The 19,483-nt window shown below is 43.3% G+C and overlaps 1 protein-coding gene across 4 annotated transcripts in view; it reads right to left on the bottom strand.

Annotated features, from left to right (window-relative positions):
• The window catches only part of acacb (acetyl-CoA carboxylase beta), a 221,639-nt gene that overhangs the window by 59,647 nt on the left and 142,509 nt on the right, over positions 1-19,483 (bottom strand). For all 4 annotated transcript variants that reach the window (XM_070887996.1, XM_070887993.1, XM_070887994.1 and 1 more), the window contains 8 exons: positions 17,068-17,167; positions 16,067-16,174; positions 15,468-15,524; positions 15,292-15,333; positions 12,379-12,594; positions 10,147-10,302; positions 7,578-7,781; positions 862-1,017 (listed from right to left, as the gene is read on the bottom strand). In XM_070887996.1, coding sequence (XP_070744097.1) covers positions 862-1,017; positions 7,578-7,781; positions 10,147-10,302; positions 12,379-12,594; positions 15,292-15,333; positions 15,468-15,524; positions 16,067-16,174; positions 17,068-17,167 — 1,039 coding nt within the window. The remainder of the gene's footprint in view (positions 1-861; positions 1,018-7,577; positions 7,782-10,146; positions 10,303-12,378; positions 12,595-15,291; positions 15,334-15,467; positions 15,525-16,066; positions 16,175-17,067; positions 17,168-19,483) is intronic.

The raw sequence follows: 19,483 nt of genomic DNA, 5'->3' as shown, positions 1-19,483 counted from the left end.
GGAGGAAGCCAGTGGAGATATAATTGCGCTCCATCTAAAGAGTGGGATCAAAAGCTGGGAAGTGAGACAGTGGAGGCTGATGCAAACACCATCCAAAAATGCATGCTATTTACATAATCTCTATGGGATGGTAGAGGAAGGAATATCAGCTCATGTCTGGGGGGGGGGGGGCGCGGGGGGGGGGCACTTCACATATAATATACACATACGGAAGGTAAGACATGCTGCACACAGGCCATACTATACTAGATATAAGGGACCAGCAACTTTTTAAGCTGGTATGTGCTGCGTAATTATGAGGGTTTAAAGTATTTAAGACACTTGTTCTGCATTTAGAAGCTAGCACGTGGAACAGGATCCAACTCTGTGGAGAATGTATTACTTCAAATCATGTAGTGGCTTTCAACATAGGTAAGTTAACAAGCAACTGTGCGCCTCATTATCGTACGCTTTGACTGAATAGTCTCCTGTAACATAACTCAAAATAAGAACATAAAAAATACAAGTGGGCCATTCGGACCGTCGAGCCTGCTCCTCCATTCAATAGGATCATGACTGATCTTCCATCTCAAAATCCACCTTCCCGCACTGTCATGAATATCTGCGGAAAGATGCTTTTTTCAGTTTGACACAGCCTCCACTATGTGGTCTGATTATATATCCAGAAGAATTGTCACACTTGACCAGATAACGTGTGTGAACATTGGGTGAAGATGTGATGTCCATCACAATTAAAAAGCCTGCTGACGCCCACAAGATATTAGAGTGTGCCCAGGATCCGTGGAACTGCTCCTCATAAAATAATTCAACACCTTTATGAGAACAGAAAATTGCTAATGGAAGATGAAAAAACAATCTTACCTGTTGAAACATTTCAGGAAAGTCATATACATATGTTGTTCCCAAGGACTGTGCCTGGAATCGCTTTGCCTGGAGCAGGTCTTTGGTGACATAAGGTGTTTTCATCAACATTCCATGGAGAGGCCCCTGCTTATCTCCATACGAAATGAACATGATCTAAATACAAGTACAGTAGGCAAATTTCAAGGGTTACGATTTTTCAAAGGCAAATAGGGATCGAAGTGCCCCAGGCATCCAAGTGGAGTTTACATAGAAACATAGAAAATAGGTGCAGGAGTAGGCCATTCAGCCCTTCGAGCCTGCGCCGCCATTCAATGCGTTCATGGCTGAACATGCAACTTCAGTACCCCATTCCTGCTTTCTCGCCATACCCCTTGATCCCCTAGTAGTAAGGACTACATCTAACTCCTTTTTGAATATATTTAGTGAATTGGCCTCAACAACTTTCTGTGGTAGAGAATTCCACAGGTTCACCACTCTCTGGGTGAAGAAGTCTCTCCTCATCTCGGTCCTAAATGGCTTACCCCTTATCCTTAGACTGTGACCCCTGGTTCTGGACTTCCCCAACATTGGGAACATTCTTCCTGCATCTAACCTGTCTAAACCCATCAGAATTTTAAACGTTTCTATGAGGTCCCCGCTCACTCTTCTGAACTCCAGTGAATACAAGCCCAGTTGATCCAGTCTTTCTTGATAGGTCAGTCCCGCCATTCTGGGAATCAGTCTGGTGAACCTTCGCTGCACTTCCTCAATAGCAAGAATGTCCTTCCTCAAGTTAGGAGGCCAAAACTGTACACAATACTCCAGGTGTGGTCTCACCAAGGCTCTGTACAAATGTAGTAACACCTCCCTGCCCTTGTACTCAAATCCCCTCGCTATGAAGGCCAACATGCCATTTTGCTTTCTTAACCTCCTGCTGTACCTGCATGCCAACCTTCAATGATTGATGTACCATGACACCCAGGTCTCGTTGCACCTCCCCTTTTCCTAATCTGTCACCATTCAGATAATAGTCTGTCTCTCTGTTTTTACCACCAAAGTGGATAACCTCACATTAATCCACATTATACTTCATCTGCCATGCATTTGCCCACTCACCTAACCTATCCAAGTCACTCTGCAGCCTCATAGCATCCTCCTCACAGCTCACACTGCCACCCAACTTAGTATCATCCACAAATTTGGAGATACTACATTTAATCCCCTCGTCTAAATCATGAATGTACAATGTAAACAGCTGGGGTCCCAGCACAGAACCTTACGGTAACCCACTAGTCACTGCCTGCCATTCTGAAAAGTACCCATTTACTCCTACTCTTTGCTTCCTGTCTGACAACCAGTTCTCAATCCACGTAAGCACACTACCTCCAATCCCATGTGCTTTAACTTTGCACATTAATCTCTTGTGTGGGACCTTGTTGAAAGCCTTCTGAAAGTCCAAATACACCACATCAACTGGTTCTCCCTTGTCCACTCTACTGGAAACATCCTCAAAAAATTCCAGATTTTTTCACAAATCCATGCTGACTTGGACCTATCATGTCACCTCTTTCCAAATGCGCTGCTATGACATCCTTAATAATTGATTCCATCATTTTACCCACTACTGAGGTCAGGCTGACCGGTCTATAATTCTCTGTTTTCTCTCTCCCTCCTTTTTTAAAAAGTGGGGTTACATTGGCTACCCTCCACTCCATAGGAACTGATCCAGAGTCTATGGAATGTTGGAAAATGACTGTCAATGCATCCGCTATTTCCAAGGCCACCTCCTTAAGTACTCTGGGATGCAGACCATCAGACCCTGGGGGTTTATCGGCCTTCAATCCCATCAATTTCCCCAACACAATTTCCTGACTAATAAGGATTTCCCTCAGTTCCTCCTTCTTACGAGACCCTCTGACCCCTTTTATATCCGGAAGGTTGTTTGTGTCCTCCTCAGTGAATACCGAACCAAAGTACTTGTTCAATTGGTCTGCCATTTCTTTGTTCCCCATTATGACTTCCCCTGATTCTGACTGCAGCGGACCTACGTTTGTCTTTACTAACCTTTTTCTCTTTACATACCTATAGAAGCTTTTACAGTCCATCTTAATGTTCCCTGCAAGCTTCCTCTCATACTCTATTTTCCCTGCCCTAATCAAACGCTTTGTCCTCCTCTGCTGAGTTCTAAATTTCTCCCAGTCCCCGGGTTCGCTGCTATTTCTGGCCAATTTGTATGCCACTTCGTTGGCTTTAATACTACCCCTGATTTTCCTTGATAGCCACGGTTGAGCCACCTTTCCTTTTTAATTTTTACGCCAGACAGGGATGTACAATTGTTGTAGTTCATCCATGCGGTCCCTAAATGTCTGCCATTGCCCATCCACTGTCAACCCCTTAAGTATCATTTTCCAATCTATCCTAGCCAATTCACGCCTCATACCTTCAAAGTTACCCTTCTTTAAGTTCTGGACCATGGTCTCTGAATTAACTGTTTCATTCTCCATCCTAATGCAGAATTCCACCATATTATGGTCACTCTTCCCCAAGGGGCCTCGCACAACGAGATTGCTAATTACATAACACCCAGTCTAAGTTGTCCTCCTCCCTAGTTGGTTCCTCGACATAATGGTCTAGAAAACAATCCCTTATGCACTCCAGGAAATCCTCCTCCACCGTATTGCTTCCAGTTTGGTTAGCCCAATCTATATGCATATTAAAGTCACCCATGATAACTGCTGCACCTTTATTCATGCACCCCTAATTTCCTGTTAGATGCCCTCCCCAACAGCACTACTACTGTTTGGAGGTCTGTATACAACTCCCACTAACGTTTTTTGCCCTTTGGTGTTCTGCAGCTCTATGCATATAGATTCCACATCATCCAAGCTAATGTCCTTCCTAACTATTGCATTAATCTCCTCTTTAACCAGCAATGCTACCCCACCTCCTTTTCCTTTTATTCTATCCTTCCTGAATATTGAATACCCTTGGATGTTGAGTTCCCAGCCCTGATCATCCTGGAGCCGCGTCTCTGTAATCCCAATCACATCATATCTGTTAACATCTATTTGCACAGTTAATTCATCCACCTTATTACGGATACTCCTTGCATTAAGACACAAAAGGCTTGATATTCCTTGCATTAAGGTTTATTTTGTTAACACCCTTTGTCCTTTTAGAATTATGATGTAGTGTGGCCTTTTTTGTTTCTTGCCTTTGTTTACTCGGCTTTTAACTATTGCTTTTTACCTTTCTACCATCTGTTTCTGACTCCATATTACTTCGCCCTGTCTCGCTGCATAGGTTCCCATCCACCTGCCATATTAGTTTAAACACTCCCGAACTGCATTAGTTTGTGTGGTTATACAGGAGCTAGCCACTGTAAAGCACAGGTCAAGAGAGATCAAAGCTATTAGAATTTTAATTTGAGCATAACGCTAAAGGAATTCAGCATGAAAGCGCATTTCCTGGGCTTCTCACTGACATTTATTATGACTCATATGGCTACCTGGATTATGTTTCTTCCCTCCTGGCTTCCTATTAGGACTCCATGCCCTTCTTCGAATCTCTCCATCATCGTTTCATGTGATTATACCATCTTCCACAGTAGAGCGTCTAAAATATCCTCCATTTCCTCAAGGATTCCCCTCCACTGCATTAGACAATACCTTCGACCAGGTCGGTCCATCCCATTTCCTGTGCTTCTACCCTCACCCCTTCCCTGTCTCACAAGCATGATTGGGTTCCCACCTTCCATCCACCAGACTCTGTAGTCAACAGATCATCTTCCATCATTTTCGCCACCTCCAACTTGATCCCACCATCAAACACATCTTCCCCTCTCTGCTTTCTGAAGGAACTGTTTCCTTCCTGATATCCTGACTCTCTCTTCCAACACCCCTACCAGCAGCTCTCTTTCCCTTAACACTTTCCCATGCAAGTACAGGAGGTGCAGCACATGTCTATTCATCTCCTTCCACATCACTGTCCAGGACGCCAAATGCTCCTTCTGGGTAAGACAACAATTTATATGAACTTCCTCCAACCTAGTATACCGTATTTGAAGTCTCCTCTATATCAGGAAGACCTAAAGAAGATTAAGTGAATGTTTTGCAAACACCTCTGTTCTGTCTGTAAGTGTGACCCAGAGATCCCTGCCGTCTGTCACTTTAATTCCACTTCCCACTTCAGCCCCTCTGTTTTTTGGCCTTTTATACTGTTCCGATGAAGCTCAACCTAAGCTCCAAGAACAGCACCTACCTTTCTACTAGGCGCTTTGCAGCCCTTTGGCCTCAATGTTGGCCTCAATGTACAGGGCCTTGGTGAGACCACACCTTGAGTATTGTGTGCAGATTTGGTCTCCTAATCTGAGGAAGGACATTCTTGCTATTGAGGGAGTGCAGCGAAGGTTCACCAGACTGATTCCCGGGATGGCAGGACTGACATATGAAGAAAGACTGGATCGACTAGGCTTATATTCACTGGAATTTAGAAGAATAAGAACATAAGAACATAAGAATTAGGAACAGGAGTAGGCCATCTAGCCCCTCGAGCCTGCTCCGCCATTCAATAAGATCATGGCTGATCTGGTCGTGGACTCATCTCCACTTACCCGCCCTCTCCCCGTAACCCTTAATTCCCTTATTGGTTAAAAATCTATCTATCTTTGACTTGAAAACATTCAATGAGCCAGCCTCAACTGCTTCCTTGGGCAGAGAATTCCACAGATTCACAACCCTCTGGGAGAAGAAATTCTTTCTCAACTCGGTTTTAAATTGGCTCCTCCGTATTTTGAGGCTGTGCCCCCTAGTTCTAGTCTCCCCCACCAATGGAAACAACCTCTCTGCCTCTATCTTGTCTATCCCTTTCATGATTTTAAATGTTTCTATAAGATCACCCCTCATCCTTCTGAACTCCAAGGAGTAAAGACCCAGTCTACTCAATCTATCATCATAAGGTAACCCCCTCATTTCTCGAATCAGCCTAGTGAATCGTCTCTGTACCCCTTCCAAAGCTAGTATATCCTTCCTTAAGTAAGGTGATCAAAACTGCACGCAGTACTCCAGGTGCAGCCTTACCAATACCTTATACAGTTGCAGCAACACCTCCCTGCTTTTGTACTCCATCCCTTTCGCAATGAAGGCCAACATTCCATTTGCCTTCCTGATTACCTGCTGCACCTGCAAACTAACCTTTTGGGATTCATGCACAAGGACCCCCAGGTCCCTCTGCACCACAGCATGTTGTAATTTCTCCCCATTCAAATAATATTCCCTTTTACTGTTTTTTTTCCCAAGGTGGATGACCTCACACTTTCCGACATTGTATTCCATCTGCCAAACCTTAGCCCATTCGCTTAACCTATCCAAATCTCCTTGCAGCCTCTCTGAGTCCTCTACACAACCCGCTTTCCCACTAATCTTAGTGTCATCTGCAAATTTTGTTGCACTACACTCTGTCCCCTCTTCTAGGTCATCTATGTACATTGTAAACAGTTGTGGTCCCAGTACTGATCCCTGTGGCACACCACTAACCACTGATTTCCAACCGGAAAAGGACCCATTTATCCCGACTCTCTGCTTTCTGTTCGCCAGCCAATTCTCTATCCATGCTAATACATTTCCTCTGACTCCGCGTACCTTTATCTTTTGCAGTAACCTTTTGTGTGGCACCTTATCGAATGCCTTTTGGAAATCTAAATACACCACATCCATCGGTACACCTCTATCCACCATGCTCGTTATATCCTCAAAGAATTCCAGTAAGTTAGTTAAACATGATTTTCCTTTCATGAATCCATGCTGCGTCTGCTTGATTGCACTATTCCTATCCAGATGTCCCGCTATTTCTTCCTTAATGATAGTTTCAAGCATTTTCCCCACTACAGATGTTAAACTAATGAGAGGGGATCTCATAGAAACATAAAATTCTGATGGGATTGGACAGGTTAGATGCAGGAAGAATGTTCTCGATGTTGGGGAAGTCCAGAACCAGGGGTCACAGTCTAAAGATAAGGGGTAAGCCATTTAAGACCGAGATGAGGAGAAACTTCTTCACTCAGGGAATTGTGAACCTGTGGAATTCTCTACCACAGAAAGTTGTTGAGGCCAGTTTGTTAGATATATTCAAAAGGGAGTTAGATGTGACCCTTACGGCTAAAGGGATCAAGGGGTATGGAGAGAAAGCAGGAACGGGGTACTGAGGTGAATGATCAGCCATGATCATATTGAATGGTGGTGCAGGCTCGAAGGGCCGAATGGCCTACTCCTGCACCTACTTTCTATGTTTCTATGTTTAATAACTTATATTTCTACCCTTACCTCCTTCAGCTATTCATACATTCCCTGAGTCTCCTAAAGTTTGTAATTTCTGTCATTATGCCTCCTTTTGTCTCATGCTTATATCATTTTTGCCATTTAACCATCTCCTGTTTTCCACTTCTAATGTGAATGAAGATTCCTCCCCCTTCCATTGCTCTGTGCCTGTTTAAATGCTGTTCGTCTGTAATATCCTCCCTTGTGATGATGGGTTCGCATTCGAAATATTAACTCCTCTCTTCTTTCAGCAGAGGCCGCCTGACCTACTTCCAGCACTTGCAATTTTTTTTCAGATTTACAGCATCTGCAGTCTTTGGCTTTTTGTTGAGTTTTTTTTCCTCCTTTCTAAATGGAATGGAGTTTTAGAATGGGTCCATATTTTCTAGACACGTATCCCCCAATTCAACAAGCATGTACCTGTCCAGTTCTGGCATTCGTCACTTCCTTGTACAGGCTCATATCCAAGTAATATCCAGATTCATTGGTGAGGAGCAAACGGATTGGGATTGCCTTTCCTGTGGGAGTTAAACGGATGTTTATTTTGAGTTCGGCCTGCAGGACCCTGAGTTTCCACAGCCTGCTCCCGTACCTCATCACCATGTCATGGACGGACTTCTCAATCTGAAAATAAACATTGACAAAAATATATAAACATCAAATCTATGCAATAAAAAGGCACAGATTTTATAGCGGGGAGAAGAGTCACACATCCCTTTCGTTGCGACACCAGCATTTACAAGAGAAGTAAAGATGTGCTTTGATGGTTTGGTAAATACTTAATAAAGCCGTATGTAATGTATTTGCTTCATGGGTTCTTTGCTTAAGTATTCATAGCAACAGATTACTATTAAGAACTAGTTGGCTTATTAGCAAAGATTTAACAATCACACTCCACATTACCAGTTCATCCACCAGGCTCATAACCATCTGCCTCATCGTGGATCCCCTGAACCCAACTGGCTGGGGTTTTATTGAGTTTTGTGAACATCACGTGACTGGCTAAGCCACTCGCAACTCAACAGCTCTACAACTATGTTGTAGACCATTAATACAAGTGCCCCCTTTTATAAGGGCACAAAAAAACAAAAATTAACTGACAAACATTAAAGGGATCCTTGACAAATCAAATTAAATTTAAATTTTGTTCCCTGTTGAAATGATGCACTCCAGTCCCTCCGGTGCCCACCTCTCACGGAAGGCCGCGCGTGTACCGGTGGACACCGTGTGCTCCATCTCCAGGGACACCCTGGTGCGAACTTAATCACGGAAGAGAGGCAGGCAGTCGGGCTGAACAACTCCCTCGACCGCCCGCTGCCAAGACCTGTTAATGGCCACCTTGGTCAGGACCAGGAGCAGTCCTATGAGGAGGCCCTCCGACCTGCCTGCTCCCCTCCGCACTGGGTGCCCAAAGATCAGGAGCGTGGGACTGAAGTGCAGTCAGAAATTGAGGAGCAGCCCCTTCAAATAATGGAATAGGGGCTGCAACCTCACACATAAACATGGAACACGGACTCCTCTAGACCGCAGAAATTGCAGGTGGCCTGGGAGTCCAGGACCGACTTAAAAACCTATTGCACGGGACTGCCCCATGCAACACCCTCCAAGCTAAGTCTCCAATAGATGAAGAGAGGACTCTGCGTAAAGAGCACTCCATTGGGGACCCCCACCTCCTCCGGACGGCAAGATGGTCCGCAATGGCATGTCCGGACAGCAGACGAGGATGGCAAAATGGAGGCTGTGCAAGAGCAGCCCATACAGGAACCCCCTCCGCGCAGAACTGAAAAGCTCGAAGGAGATTTTCAACAGCTCTACAACTATTTTAAAGTAAACTTTAAATCAAGTGCCCCCTTGTTAAAGAGGAACTAAAACTGAAAAATAATCAAAACTTTTGAAAAACTTTGGTCAAATGAAAATTTGGTTGCTGGGGGTGATGAGGCACTCCAGTCCCTCCGGTACCCACCTCTCGCGGAAGGCCGCGAGCGTACCGGTGGACACCACCTGCTCCATCTCCAGGGACACCCTGGCTTGGATGTAACCGCGGAAGAGAGGCAGGCAGTTGGGCTGAACCACCCCCTCAACCGCCCACTGCCTGGACCAATTAATGGCCACCTTGGCCATGCCCAGGAGCAGTCCTATGAGGAGGCCTACAAGGTGCATACCGTACATATTCAAGAAAGAAAAATAGTAAGTTATTGTACTGATAGCAACTCTCAACTCCAAAATAAAGCAAAAAACTCAGTGGCCTCACACAAATTATGATCCCAATAAATGTATGTTGTGATGCGCTTTTCCTCAGGAAAGAAAATGTGAATTCCGCCCCCCAAACAACAAATTTGACACTCTAGTTTTGAGCAACTTCACCACCCCAATGGCTTACATAATACAGGTTGATGGTGGATGTCAGCCCTTTATGCAAGTTCAGTATATTGACATGAGCAGAGATCATCTAACAAGGCAGGTCAATTGACCACAATACTTAGTTCCATGAGTAGGGTTAGACTCAGCGATATAAATACAAGTGTGCAGTGAACAGCTGACATTCCAACCGGAAACCGTAACAAAAGATAGCCAATTTGGACAGCCTGTCATTATAATAAAATTAGCATTGATGTTATTACTAGAGGCCACTAATACTTTAAGCAAATGTATAATATATAAATGTATAATGTATATTACCGCATCAACCTCAGATTAAAAGGGAAAGAGAATTCTAGAGGTGCATACTGTAAATTTCAAGTAGCTACATCTTTGACATGTTCTAAGCAATTCCTCCCAGAACCTGTAGGAGTTATCCATTTTATACACAAGGCCATGTATTAGTAATGTGTATCAAGGGAATTCCCCACCGCTAAGTAAAAAGTAAAATGCTTTCTAAAAACATTTTTCTTCGGGTTTAATGACAAGAACAGAAAGCGCAATCAATAAAGAGAATAACATTCTTGAGATAATAGTCCAGACAACCACAAGAAATCTGCACTCTTCAAACCTTGGATGGGTCCATTATCACAGTTGGCACAAAGTTGAGGAAGATATGGTTGCAGTCAGTGCGCACAGTCTGTTTGTTGAAAGCCACCTCCAGTTCATCCATGGCCTCAAGCAGCAGCCGTTCCCCCTCATTTTGTAGATATTCAAAAGAGGCTTCCTACAAAATGTACAGCATACAGGGTTAAAATTGCAACAAAAATGGGATCTGGAATAGTTCCTTTTAATTTTGTCGTAATTTCTTTTTTGAGGATCAGACGCTCTCTATTTTTTCCCCCATTCCCGACTTGACAACTGCTCTGAGGCCTCGACAAGTGGTAATCTAAGTTTGCCTGAAAGAGGTGTGATCTTGACATGACTTTTCCTTCCCTTGCAGGAATGCCCCTAGAGAGCAAGCTTTAAAAGTCTGACATTTAATCTAGGGGAAGTTCTTCTCAATTCATATCCCTAAAGAATACCTTCTGTTGGGTCACCTAATGAATAATACCAAAGAGAGGCCTAGTGCTATCCCTTTCATCCCGTTTCCACTCTGAAGGGTAACACTATATATGCAAATTACATAAATTAGGGACAGCATACAAGGGGAAGCAATGCTGGCAGCTTGGAATTTACTGTAAGGAATTTCATTCCAATGTTAATTTTGCTTCACAATATTAAGCCCAGTGTAACCCAATATGGCATGGAACTCTGGCTATCATCTCCCCTTCAGCTGTTTCAGCTTAGACTATGCTGGGAGTTGCTATTTTCTAAACGTTTAGGGTATTATTTAACATATTGCTATTATTCAGCAACTATATTACCCCCTCAAAATAATTTCTTCAACTCATCTCTTTTTCTTCCTTCTCTAGTATATCGCCAATGTCTTTTAATACAAGATTTTATTAGCTTCTCCAAGCTATACTACCATGTTTTAAATGTCTTTTTCACACATGTTTAAATACCTGTTCTTAGAAAGCAACGCAGCTTTGCTACATGGGAATGGGATTGGAGGTTATAAAGATAGATATAGAGGGAGATGATAAAATATTCTGGAGGACATCATATGTTCATGTGATGGGCAATGTTAGCAATAGTTCAGGGCTATCAACAATGGAGATGAAAGAATGGTTTAATAGTCTTGGTTTTTCTGATTGGTTTTGGAAATCAGTGAGTAGGGGGTAAAAATTCACCTCTGCCCGAAACGGGGCACACCTTCCGTTTTAAAAATTTTTTCTCCGCCACATGCATTGCGGCGGAGGTGCTGTTGATATTCGGCACTGGGACGTTTGTTTTGGCTCGGGGCAGATGTAGTTGCGGCTGAGGGGCGGAAGTGCCCTTGCAGCAGCTTAGCCGCCCCTGATGACGTCAGCGCGATCTGGACGTGCCGCGTTGCGCTGACGCGTCACAACGTCTCTCCCCCTTCAGTTAAAGGGGAGGACCGCTGCAAGCTCTGCATATTTCTAAGTTAGGTCCACTGGGCCACCAGGGAGGGTTTCGACCGGGCCAGCGGCCTGGCACCCAAAAGGAGGTGCCAGGCTGCCTGTTGACGGCCCGGCCGAATCCGGGGGGATAATTGCAACAGTAAAAAAATAAAATGGCGTTGCCAGCAACGCAACCTCCCCTTTAAGGGCAGCCGCACCACCAACCAACAAGGCCCAACAAGGAGTGCACCAACACAAAAAGCTGTTGGGGACACTGGCTGGCAGCGGCGGCGCTCCCATGGGGAAATTCCGCGGGGCCATTTCGGGCAGCAGTCCGCGCCGGTTGGTAAGGGGTCGGGCATGCGGGAAAACGGGCAGAGCGGTCCCCTACATCGCTCCACTCCTGATAAAAGGAAATTTGCAAAATGGCGGCCCCTCCGCGGAGAGTCGGCGGCCATTCCGCGCCGCCCCGTGGCCTCCGCTTTCAGGCGGCCAGAGGCCTTACCGGGAGGGGCAATTTCTGGCCCATAGGTGTACAGAACTTTCTCCCAGGGGATTAAATGGGTGGGGTTGAGTTCACGATAGGGTAGATTCATCAAATGCTCTGTGGAAGCAGAAAGCTAGATGGATCAAATAGCCTTTTCTTGCTCAAGCTTTTTTATGTTGCCATCACCTTCTTCCTCCCACCTCAAAATCTGGCTGGGTTGGATTCAATTTTTGGTGTGAAAGGTCGATCATGCCAAGTGTCAAAATAGTACGAGTGCTAAGCCAAACTATCTGCTGAGCTGCAATCAAAAAGTTGCACTCCGATATTCCATAATCCCGAGGCTCCTCACCTTAGTGATGAGGTCAGGATGTCGTATTATTGCTCGGACAAAGAACCTGTAGTCAGTGACCTCTGCTCCCTTCTTCACCTTGGCGGCACCTAGGTAAAGGTGCATCTTGTGATTACCACAGGGAACAGCAGCGAGGTCAAAGTTTTGCATCCGGTTGAGTTCCAGCTGGAAGGCCAGTGCAGGGTCCAAATGTCGATAAATACGATCCTCTGCAAACTGGATAATGAGATTTTACGGCACAAACACATCGGAGACTTCGAAATGTAAATGCAATGACTTCTCCTCCCCTCTTCCCTTTTGAAAATACAAATTTCTGCAAGGGTATAGTTCTAACAAGATAAACGGCCTTCCATTACATCACAAAGCTGACACGCATCAATGTCCCTCCCCTTCACTTAAAGGGGAATGTCACTGCGAAGCCTACGCCGAGCCCACTGGCCCACCAGGGAGGATTTCAGCCGGGCCAGCAGCCCAGTAAGGCTGTTGGTGGCCCAGCCAAACCCGTGGCCACCATTGTCGGGCTGATTGCAGAGTCGGCCAGCAATTAAAATAAAATGAGGCTGCGGCGGTGCCACTTCCCCTTTAAGGGCGGATGCGCCGCCCAGCCATTTATTCTGAAACTATGACCCCTCGTTCTCGAATCCCCACAAGGGGAAACATCCTCTCAGCATCTCCCTATCAAGCCCTTTCAGAATCTTATACGTTTCAATAAGATCACCTCTCAGTCTTCTAAACTCCAATGAGTATAGGCCCAACCTGTTCAACCTTTCTTCATATGACAATCCCTTCATCTCAGGAATCAACTTCGTGAACCTTCTCTGAACTGTCTCCAATGCAAGTATATCCCTCTTTAAATAAGGAGATCAAAACTGTATGCAGTACTCCAGGTGTGGTCTCACCAACGTTCCATACAGTTGCAGCAGGACTACCCTACTTTTATACTCCATCCCCCTTGCAATAAAGGCCAACATTTAATTTGCCTTCCTAATTACTTGCTGTACATGCATGCTAACCTTTTGCGTTTCATTACAAGGACCCCCAGATCCCTCTCTACCGCAGCATTTTGTAATCTCTCATCATTTAAATAATACTTTGCTTTTTTATTTTTTCTACCAAAGTGGGTAACCTCACATTTCCTCACATTATACTCCATCTGCCAAATTTTTGCCCACTCACTTAGCCTATCTATATCCCTTTGCAGATTCTTTGCTTTCCCACCTATTTTTGTGTCATCAGCAAATTTGGCTACATTACATTCGGTCCCTTCATCCAAGTCATTAATATAGATTGTAAATAGTTGAGGCCCCAGCACTGATCCCTGTGGCACCCAGTTACAGTTTGCCAACCGGAAAATGACCCATTTATCCCGACTCTCTGTTTTCTGTTAGTTAGCCAATCCTCTATCCATGCTAAAATATTACCTCCAACCCCATGAGCTCTTATCTTGTGGAGTAATCTTTTATTCTTTTATATGGCACCTTATTGAACGCTTTCTGGAAATCCAAATACACGACATCTACTGGTTCCCCTTTATCCACTCTGCTCGTTACATCCTCAAAGAACTCCAGCAAATTTATCAAACATGATTTCCCTTTCATAAAACCATGCTGACTCTGTTTGACTGCATTATGATTTTCTAAATGCCCTGCTACTACTTCCTTAATAATGGAGTCCACCATTTTCCCAATGACAGATGTTAGGCTATAGTTTCCTGCTTTCTGTCTTCCTTCTTTCTTAAATAGAGGTGTTACAAAGCAATTTGTTGATTCTTTGTCCCTGGAGTTCAGTCGGGTCAGGGAATGAGGGAGGTATTAGGAGAGGTTTTTAAACAAATGTTTCCAAATTAGTAGCAGTGGTGGGATTGGTGATTGAGTCACCAGTGAAAAGATTTGTTCGTGCTTTGCACGGCAGGGATCAGTTCATCCGGGCAACCTCTTCGAACGACAAGTTCAAATGCAGTTAAATATTCGACTGGGTGAAAAGAAATTGTCATCTGAAGGCATTTTGATTTGATCAAGTGGTAATTTTTCCCAGGGAGAGGCAGAAAGAAAACCTTATAGTAAAAAGTTTAAAATTGAAACAAATATAAAGAACTAGGTTAAAACAGGTACAATACATTTTATTTATTAGAATTGTTTTAAGGTTATACTTTGGGGATATTACACTAATAAAGCAAATTCTGATGTTTGATTCATTTCATTTCTGTAATATAACTGTCAGCATCCCATTGCTTCAACTTACAATGCAAAAACGTACAAGGCCAGCAGGAGAGGAAATTCCCTGAATTGTTTGCGAGTCTAAGACTTAAATTTCAAATGAAAGACTGAGGACAAGTACTGAAGAAAACGAATGCTGATAGTTTTAAGATTACTGAAGATTTTGTAATCATTCACAGGCTCAACAATTACTACAAAGATGTACCAGCTCGTAACTACTCTTCCTCCTAAATGAAAATGTTTGTTCATCTAAGTTCAAAATATCAGCATTTGAGAGCAGTACACTTTCAGCTATCAGTATCAGCATTAAGCACTCTCTGGTCAGATATAGCGCAGGTCAAAATTCTCTTTAACCCAACCCAACAAAGTCTTTTATCCCAACCTCAGATGTACCTCCCAAGACCCCAGTGTAACATTTCTATTACACTCATTATCTATCATTCTGGCCTCTTAATGAAATTAAAAATCAGTACCAAATAACGGACACATTGTATTGACTAACTAAGAATCATGTTAGTTGGAAGAGAGTGGGGACTTTCAGGGATAGATTTTCAAAAATCCAGGTCCCAGAAATAAAAGGACGGCCTGTCATCAAGCGCTAAACTTGGAGTCTTCCTCATGTTCCAAATCGCATACAATTACAACTCAAAGAAGCAATACTTATTGATCTTTACAAGTAGCAAATGGTTTCATGTACCTCAGCGTCTGCCCTGAAGGTGAAGTACTTGGGGAATTCTCGCTGTAAAGAAAAAGAGAGATTGGGAAGAAAATCTAAAATTCAGTGATCACATTGTGGATACTTCGAACTGAAGCAAATAATTTTTGATCTAAAAGTCTTCAAACAGACCAATGGACCAATTTAGAAAAGCTTACCTTCTGTCCAACTAGAAAGGTGATTCGTCTGATTCCATAGTCGAAGAGAAGTGCTTTCTGTAAACATAAGAGAAAAGGATCAGCTGAAATTTTAGATGATTTCCCTCGCAAAATCAACGAACTTTCTCAGGAGTAGCCTGCTCTAGAAACTACTATGTTGGTCATTTGGTTTAGTTACAAAGTAACATTTTCAATGACCTTGAGTTTATTTTTCATGAAAATTGAACAAATTAGTAGTGATATTTTATGCCATAGTTTTCTCATCTATGATACTTTAATTAGTTAACAGTAAATTTAAACAGGTATTCAGAGGAACCTCTTGGAATAATCCTCCGAACCAAATAGTAAAGACAAAAACATTAGGATAACTCAAAATGCAGTCGGATGTGGAGATGGGAAAGCATCTCGTTTTTTCTCATCCTTGACTTTTCTAATGTAACAATGATCCTATTTCAATGATACTATTCCTAAAAACATTTGTGATGAATAGCAGCAAAACTTTAATTGTCATGGCACAACCTAGGACAATATCCACAGCACTCCTTGCTGTAGTGCTGGCCTTTCACAGGCCAAGGCTAAAAGGTAGATTGTACAGATACCTTTGATTGGCAGAATCTGCTGAAGATAGGCACCAGTTCATCATCCTGCTCACAATCAACCTCTTTGAGGGCAACGTTCAGAATATGAATGGGTTCCTCCTTCAAACTCTGAGTAAATAAATAACATTTAAAAAGGAATTTATATATAATTATCAATTAACTTACAAGCCATAAGTAGTAATAGTCTCTCAAATATGTGTTCATTTAAATCCGTATTTCCTGTGGCACATGAACACTTCCCTCACCTCTAGCTGGTAACCTACTTTATTGATGCTGCTCTGGTCATTGTTATTCTGAAATTTCCTTTCTCATTCTTTCTATAAGGAATAGGGAATTACAGAATTGTATAGCACAGAAGGAGGCTATTCAGCCCTTCTGTTCTGGTTCTCTGAAACCATGCTTTCATTGCCTCCAGACTCGATTTTACATAGGATTACATTACATCGGATATACGGACAGAAACAGGCCATTCGGCCCAACGAGTCCATGCCGGTGTTTATGCTCCACTTGAGCCCCCTCCAGTCTTCCTTCATCTAAATCTATCAGCATAACTCTCTATTCCCTCTCCCTCATATGCTTGGCTAGCCTCCACTTAAATGCATCTATACTATTCGCTTCAACCACTCCCTGTGATAGCAAGTTCCACATTCTAACCACTTTCTGGGTAAAGAAGTTTCTGCTGAATTCCCGATTGGATTTCTTGGTGACTATCTTATATTGATGGCCTCTAGTTATGCTCTTCCCCACAAGTGGAAACATTCTCTCTGTATCCACTCTATTTCTCAACACCCTGCTTTCCAGATCTTTGACTTCGTCTAACTCAAATTCCAACTCATCTAAAACTCCACTTCCTCCTGGATTCCTTAATTTAAAAATGGAAAGTGTAAGAGTTTGCCAACTGTCACTTTTGAAGTCTACATACGTTAGCTCAAGGATGGAATATATATATTTATAGATTTGAAATTCCATATGAAAAAGACTAGGATATTATCAGAGCCCACCTTATTGTCCTCCTGATCAAAGAAGTTGGATCTTGTCTCAGAATATAGTGGACTATCCAGAGACGGGTCAGCAAAGCAGGCAATCACTTCTTCAAAGTTTCTTAAATAGTTCAAATATTCAAATTATTGACAGACTAATAACAGAAAACATTAAATAATTTATACTATCAGTGACACTGAATTTATTCTGCATTTGATTGGTATTATTTATTAATTGCAGGGGCTATTTATGTACAACACAGAACCAAAACAGTGAATAAGGTTCTGTTACTGGCACTCAATTTTAATGCATTACCATTAAAATATATTCAGCAATGTTTTCAGTGCTAATGGTGCCAATTAAGATATGTAAATTAGATTTTCTAATAAATTAGTAAAAAAAACTAGCTATATTATATTGATTTAAAATATCTATGCATAGACCTATAAAAAAAATCCTTCTTTGCATTCCTCCTCTTCTGAAACCATTGCTGCGTGCTGGCATATGTTCCACAGATGTCTTCCACACCTCATCCAAGCAGCTGTTTTTCATCTTTGAGTCTATACGATAAGACATACTATCTGACTATGGATGGCATTACCTGACATACAAAACACCCACTTTCAAGCAGAAGTGCTGTGGACGGAAGAGGGGATCCACAGGAACCCATAGTTGGAGGGTCGAAGGGCATGGGCTAGAACACAGCTTTGAAGCAAGTGGTGGAAGTAGGGGCAAGGACATGGAGGTAATGGAGGTCAGTGAGGATAAGGGTGATGGGTGAGCAGGATGCAAGTGTGGAGTTTTGGATGAGTTGGAGTTTGTGGAGAGAAGAGCTCAGAAAAGAAGCGTTTGAGAAGTCAACTCTAGAGGCATCAAAAAAATGTGGTTACTGCAGGAATGGGGCTGAAATAAGAGCAGAGACAGGCACTGTTGTAGAGGTGCAAATAACCAGTCTCCATGATGGATAGGATAGTGAAATTTGAAGCTCAACTCAGAGTCAAAGATAACATTGAATCATAGAAATTTACAGCATGGAAGACGGCCATTTCGGCCCATTGCGTCCGTGCCGGCCAAGAAAGAGCTATCCAGTCTAATCCCACTTTCCACCTCTTGGTCCGTAGCCCTGTAGGTTACAGCACTTCAAGTGCACATCCAAATATTTTTTAAATGTGGTGAGGATTTCTGCTTCTACCTCCCTTTCAGGCAGGGAGTTCCAGACCCTCCCCATCCTCTAGGTGAATAAATTTCCCCTCAAATCCCCTCTAAACCTTCTACCACTTACTTTAAATCTATGCCCCCTGGATGTTGACCCCTCTGCTAAGGGAAAATAGGTATGTCCTATCCACTCTATCTAGGCCCCTCATAATTTTATACACCTCAATAAAGTCTCCCCTCAGCCTCCCCTCAGCCTCCAAAGAAAACAACCCCAGCCTATCCAATCTTTCCTCATAGCTAAAATTCTCCAGTCCAGGCAACATCCTCCTCTGTAACCTCTCTCGTGCAATCACATCCTTCCTGTAATGTGATGATCAGAACTGCACACAGTATTCCAGCTGTGGCCTAACTAATATTTTACACAGGTCAAGCATAACCTCCCTGCTCTTGTATTCTATGCCTCGGCTAATAAAGGCAACTATTTTGTATGTCTTCTTAACCACCTTATATACCTGGCCTGCTACCTTCAGGGATCTGGGGACATGCACTCCAAGGTCCCTTTGTTCCTCTACACTTCTCACTGTCCTATCATTTAATGTGTATTCCCTTGCCTTGTTAGCCCTCCCCAAATGCATTACTTCACACTTCGCAGGATTGAATTCCATTTGCCACTGTTCTGCACACCTGACCAGTTCACTGATATCTTCCTGCAGTCTACAGCTTTCTTCTTCATTATCAACCACACAACCGATAATAAGGTCATTCATCATCTGGTTCGGTGTCCATGAGCAGCTAAATGTAAGGGCACACAGTTTGTGGCAGAAGGATGCCATTTATCCTCCTGATGTTCAGTTGTTGAAAATTCTAGCCCATCCACAAAGACGTCAGCAAGCAATCTGTCACACATAGATGGCTGTGGATGCAAGGGCGATGGTGGAGAGGTAAAGTTTTGTGCCGTTAACAAACATGTTGACTATCTAACCATAGATAACATCACAGAGAAACAACGTGAACATGAAGGAAAGGAAGGGGTCAAGGCAAGGAACCTTGGGGTACTCTCAGGCTGACCATGGGGGGATGGAAGCGAGGCCATTGCTGGAGAGGTGCTAGCTGTGCTGAAACAAGAAAGAATGGAACCAGTAATGGTGAAACACAGAGGAGAGGCAGTGGAGAAAGATACAGTACTCACATGTGAACAACACAGAAAGGTCAAGGAGAGATCATAAACTAAGGTCACAGTCACATAGGAGGTCCTTGGTGACCAGAACACAAGCCAGACTA

This window comes from Pristiophorus japonicus, chromosome 8 (assembly GCF_044704955.1).
Source record: "Pristiophorus japonicus isolate sPriJap1 chromosome 8, sPriJap1.hap1, whole genome shotgun sequence".
NCBI lineage: Eukaryota > Metazoa > Chordata > Chondrichthyes > Pristiophoridae > Pristiophorus > Pristiophorus japonicus.
This window is presented reverse-complemented; position numbering and strand designations above follow the sequence as displayed.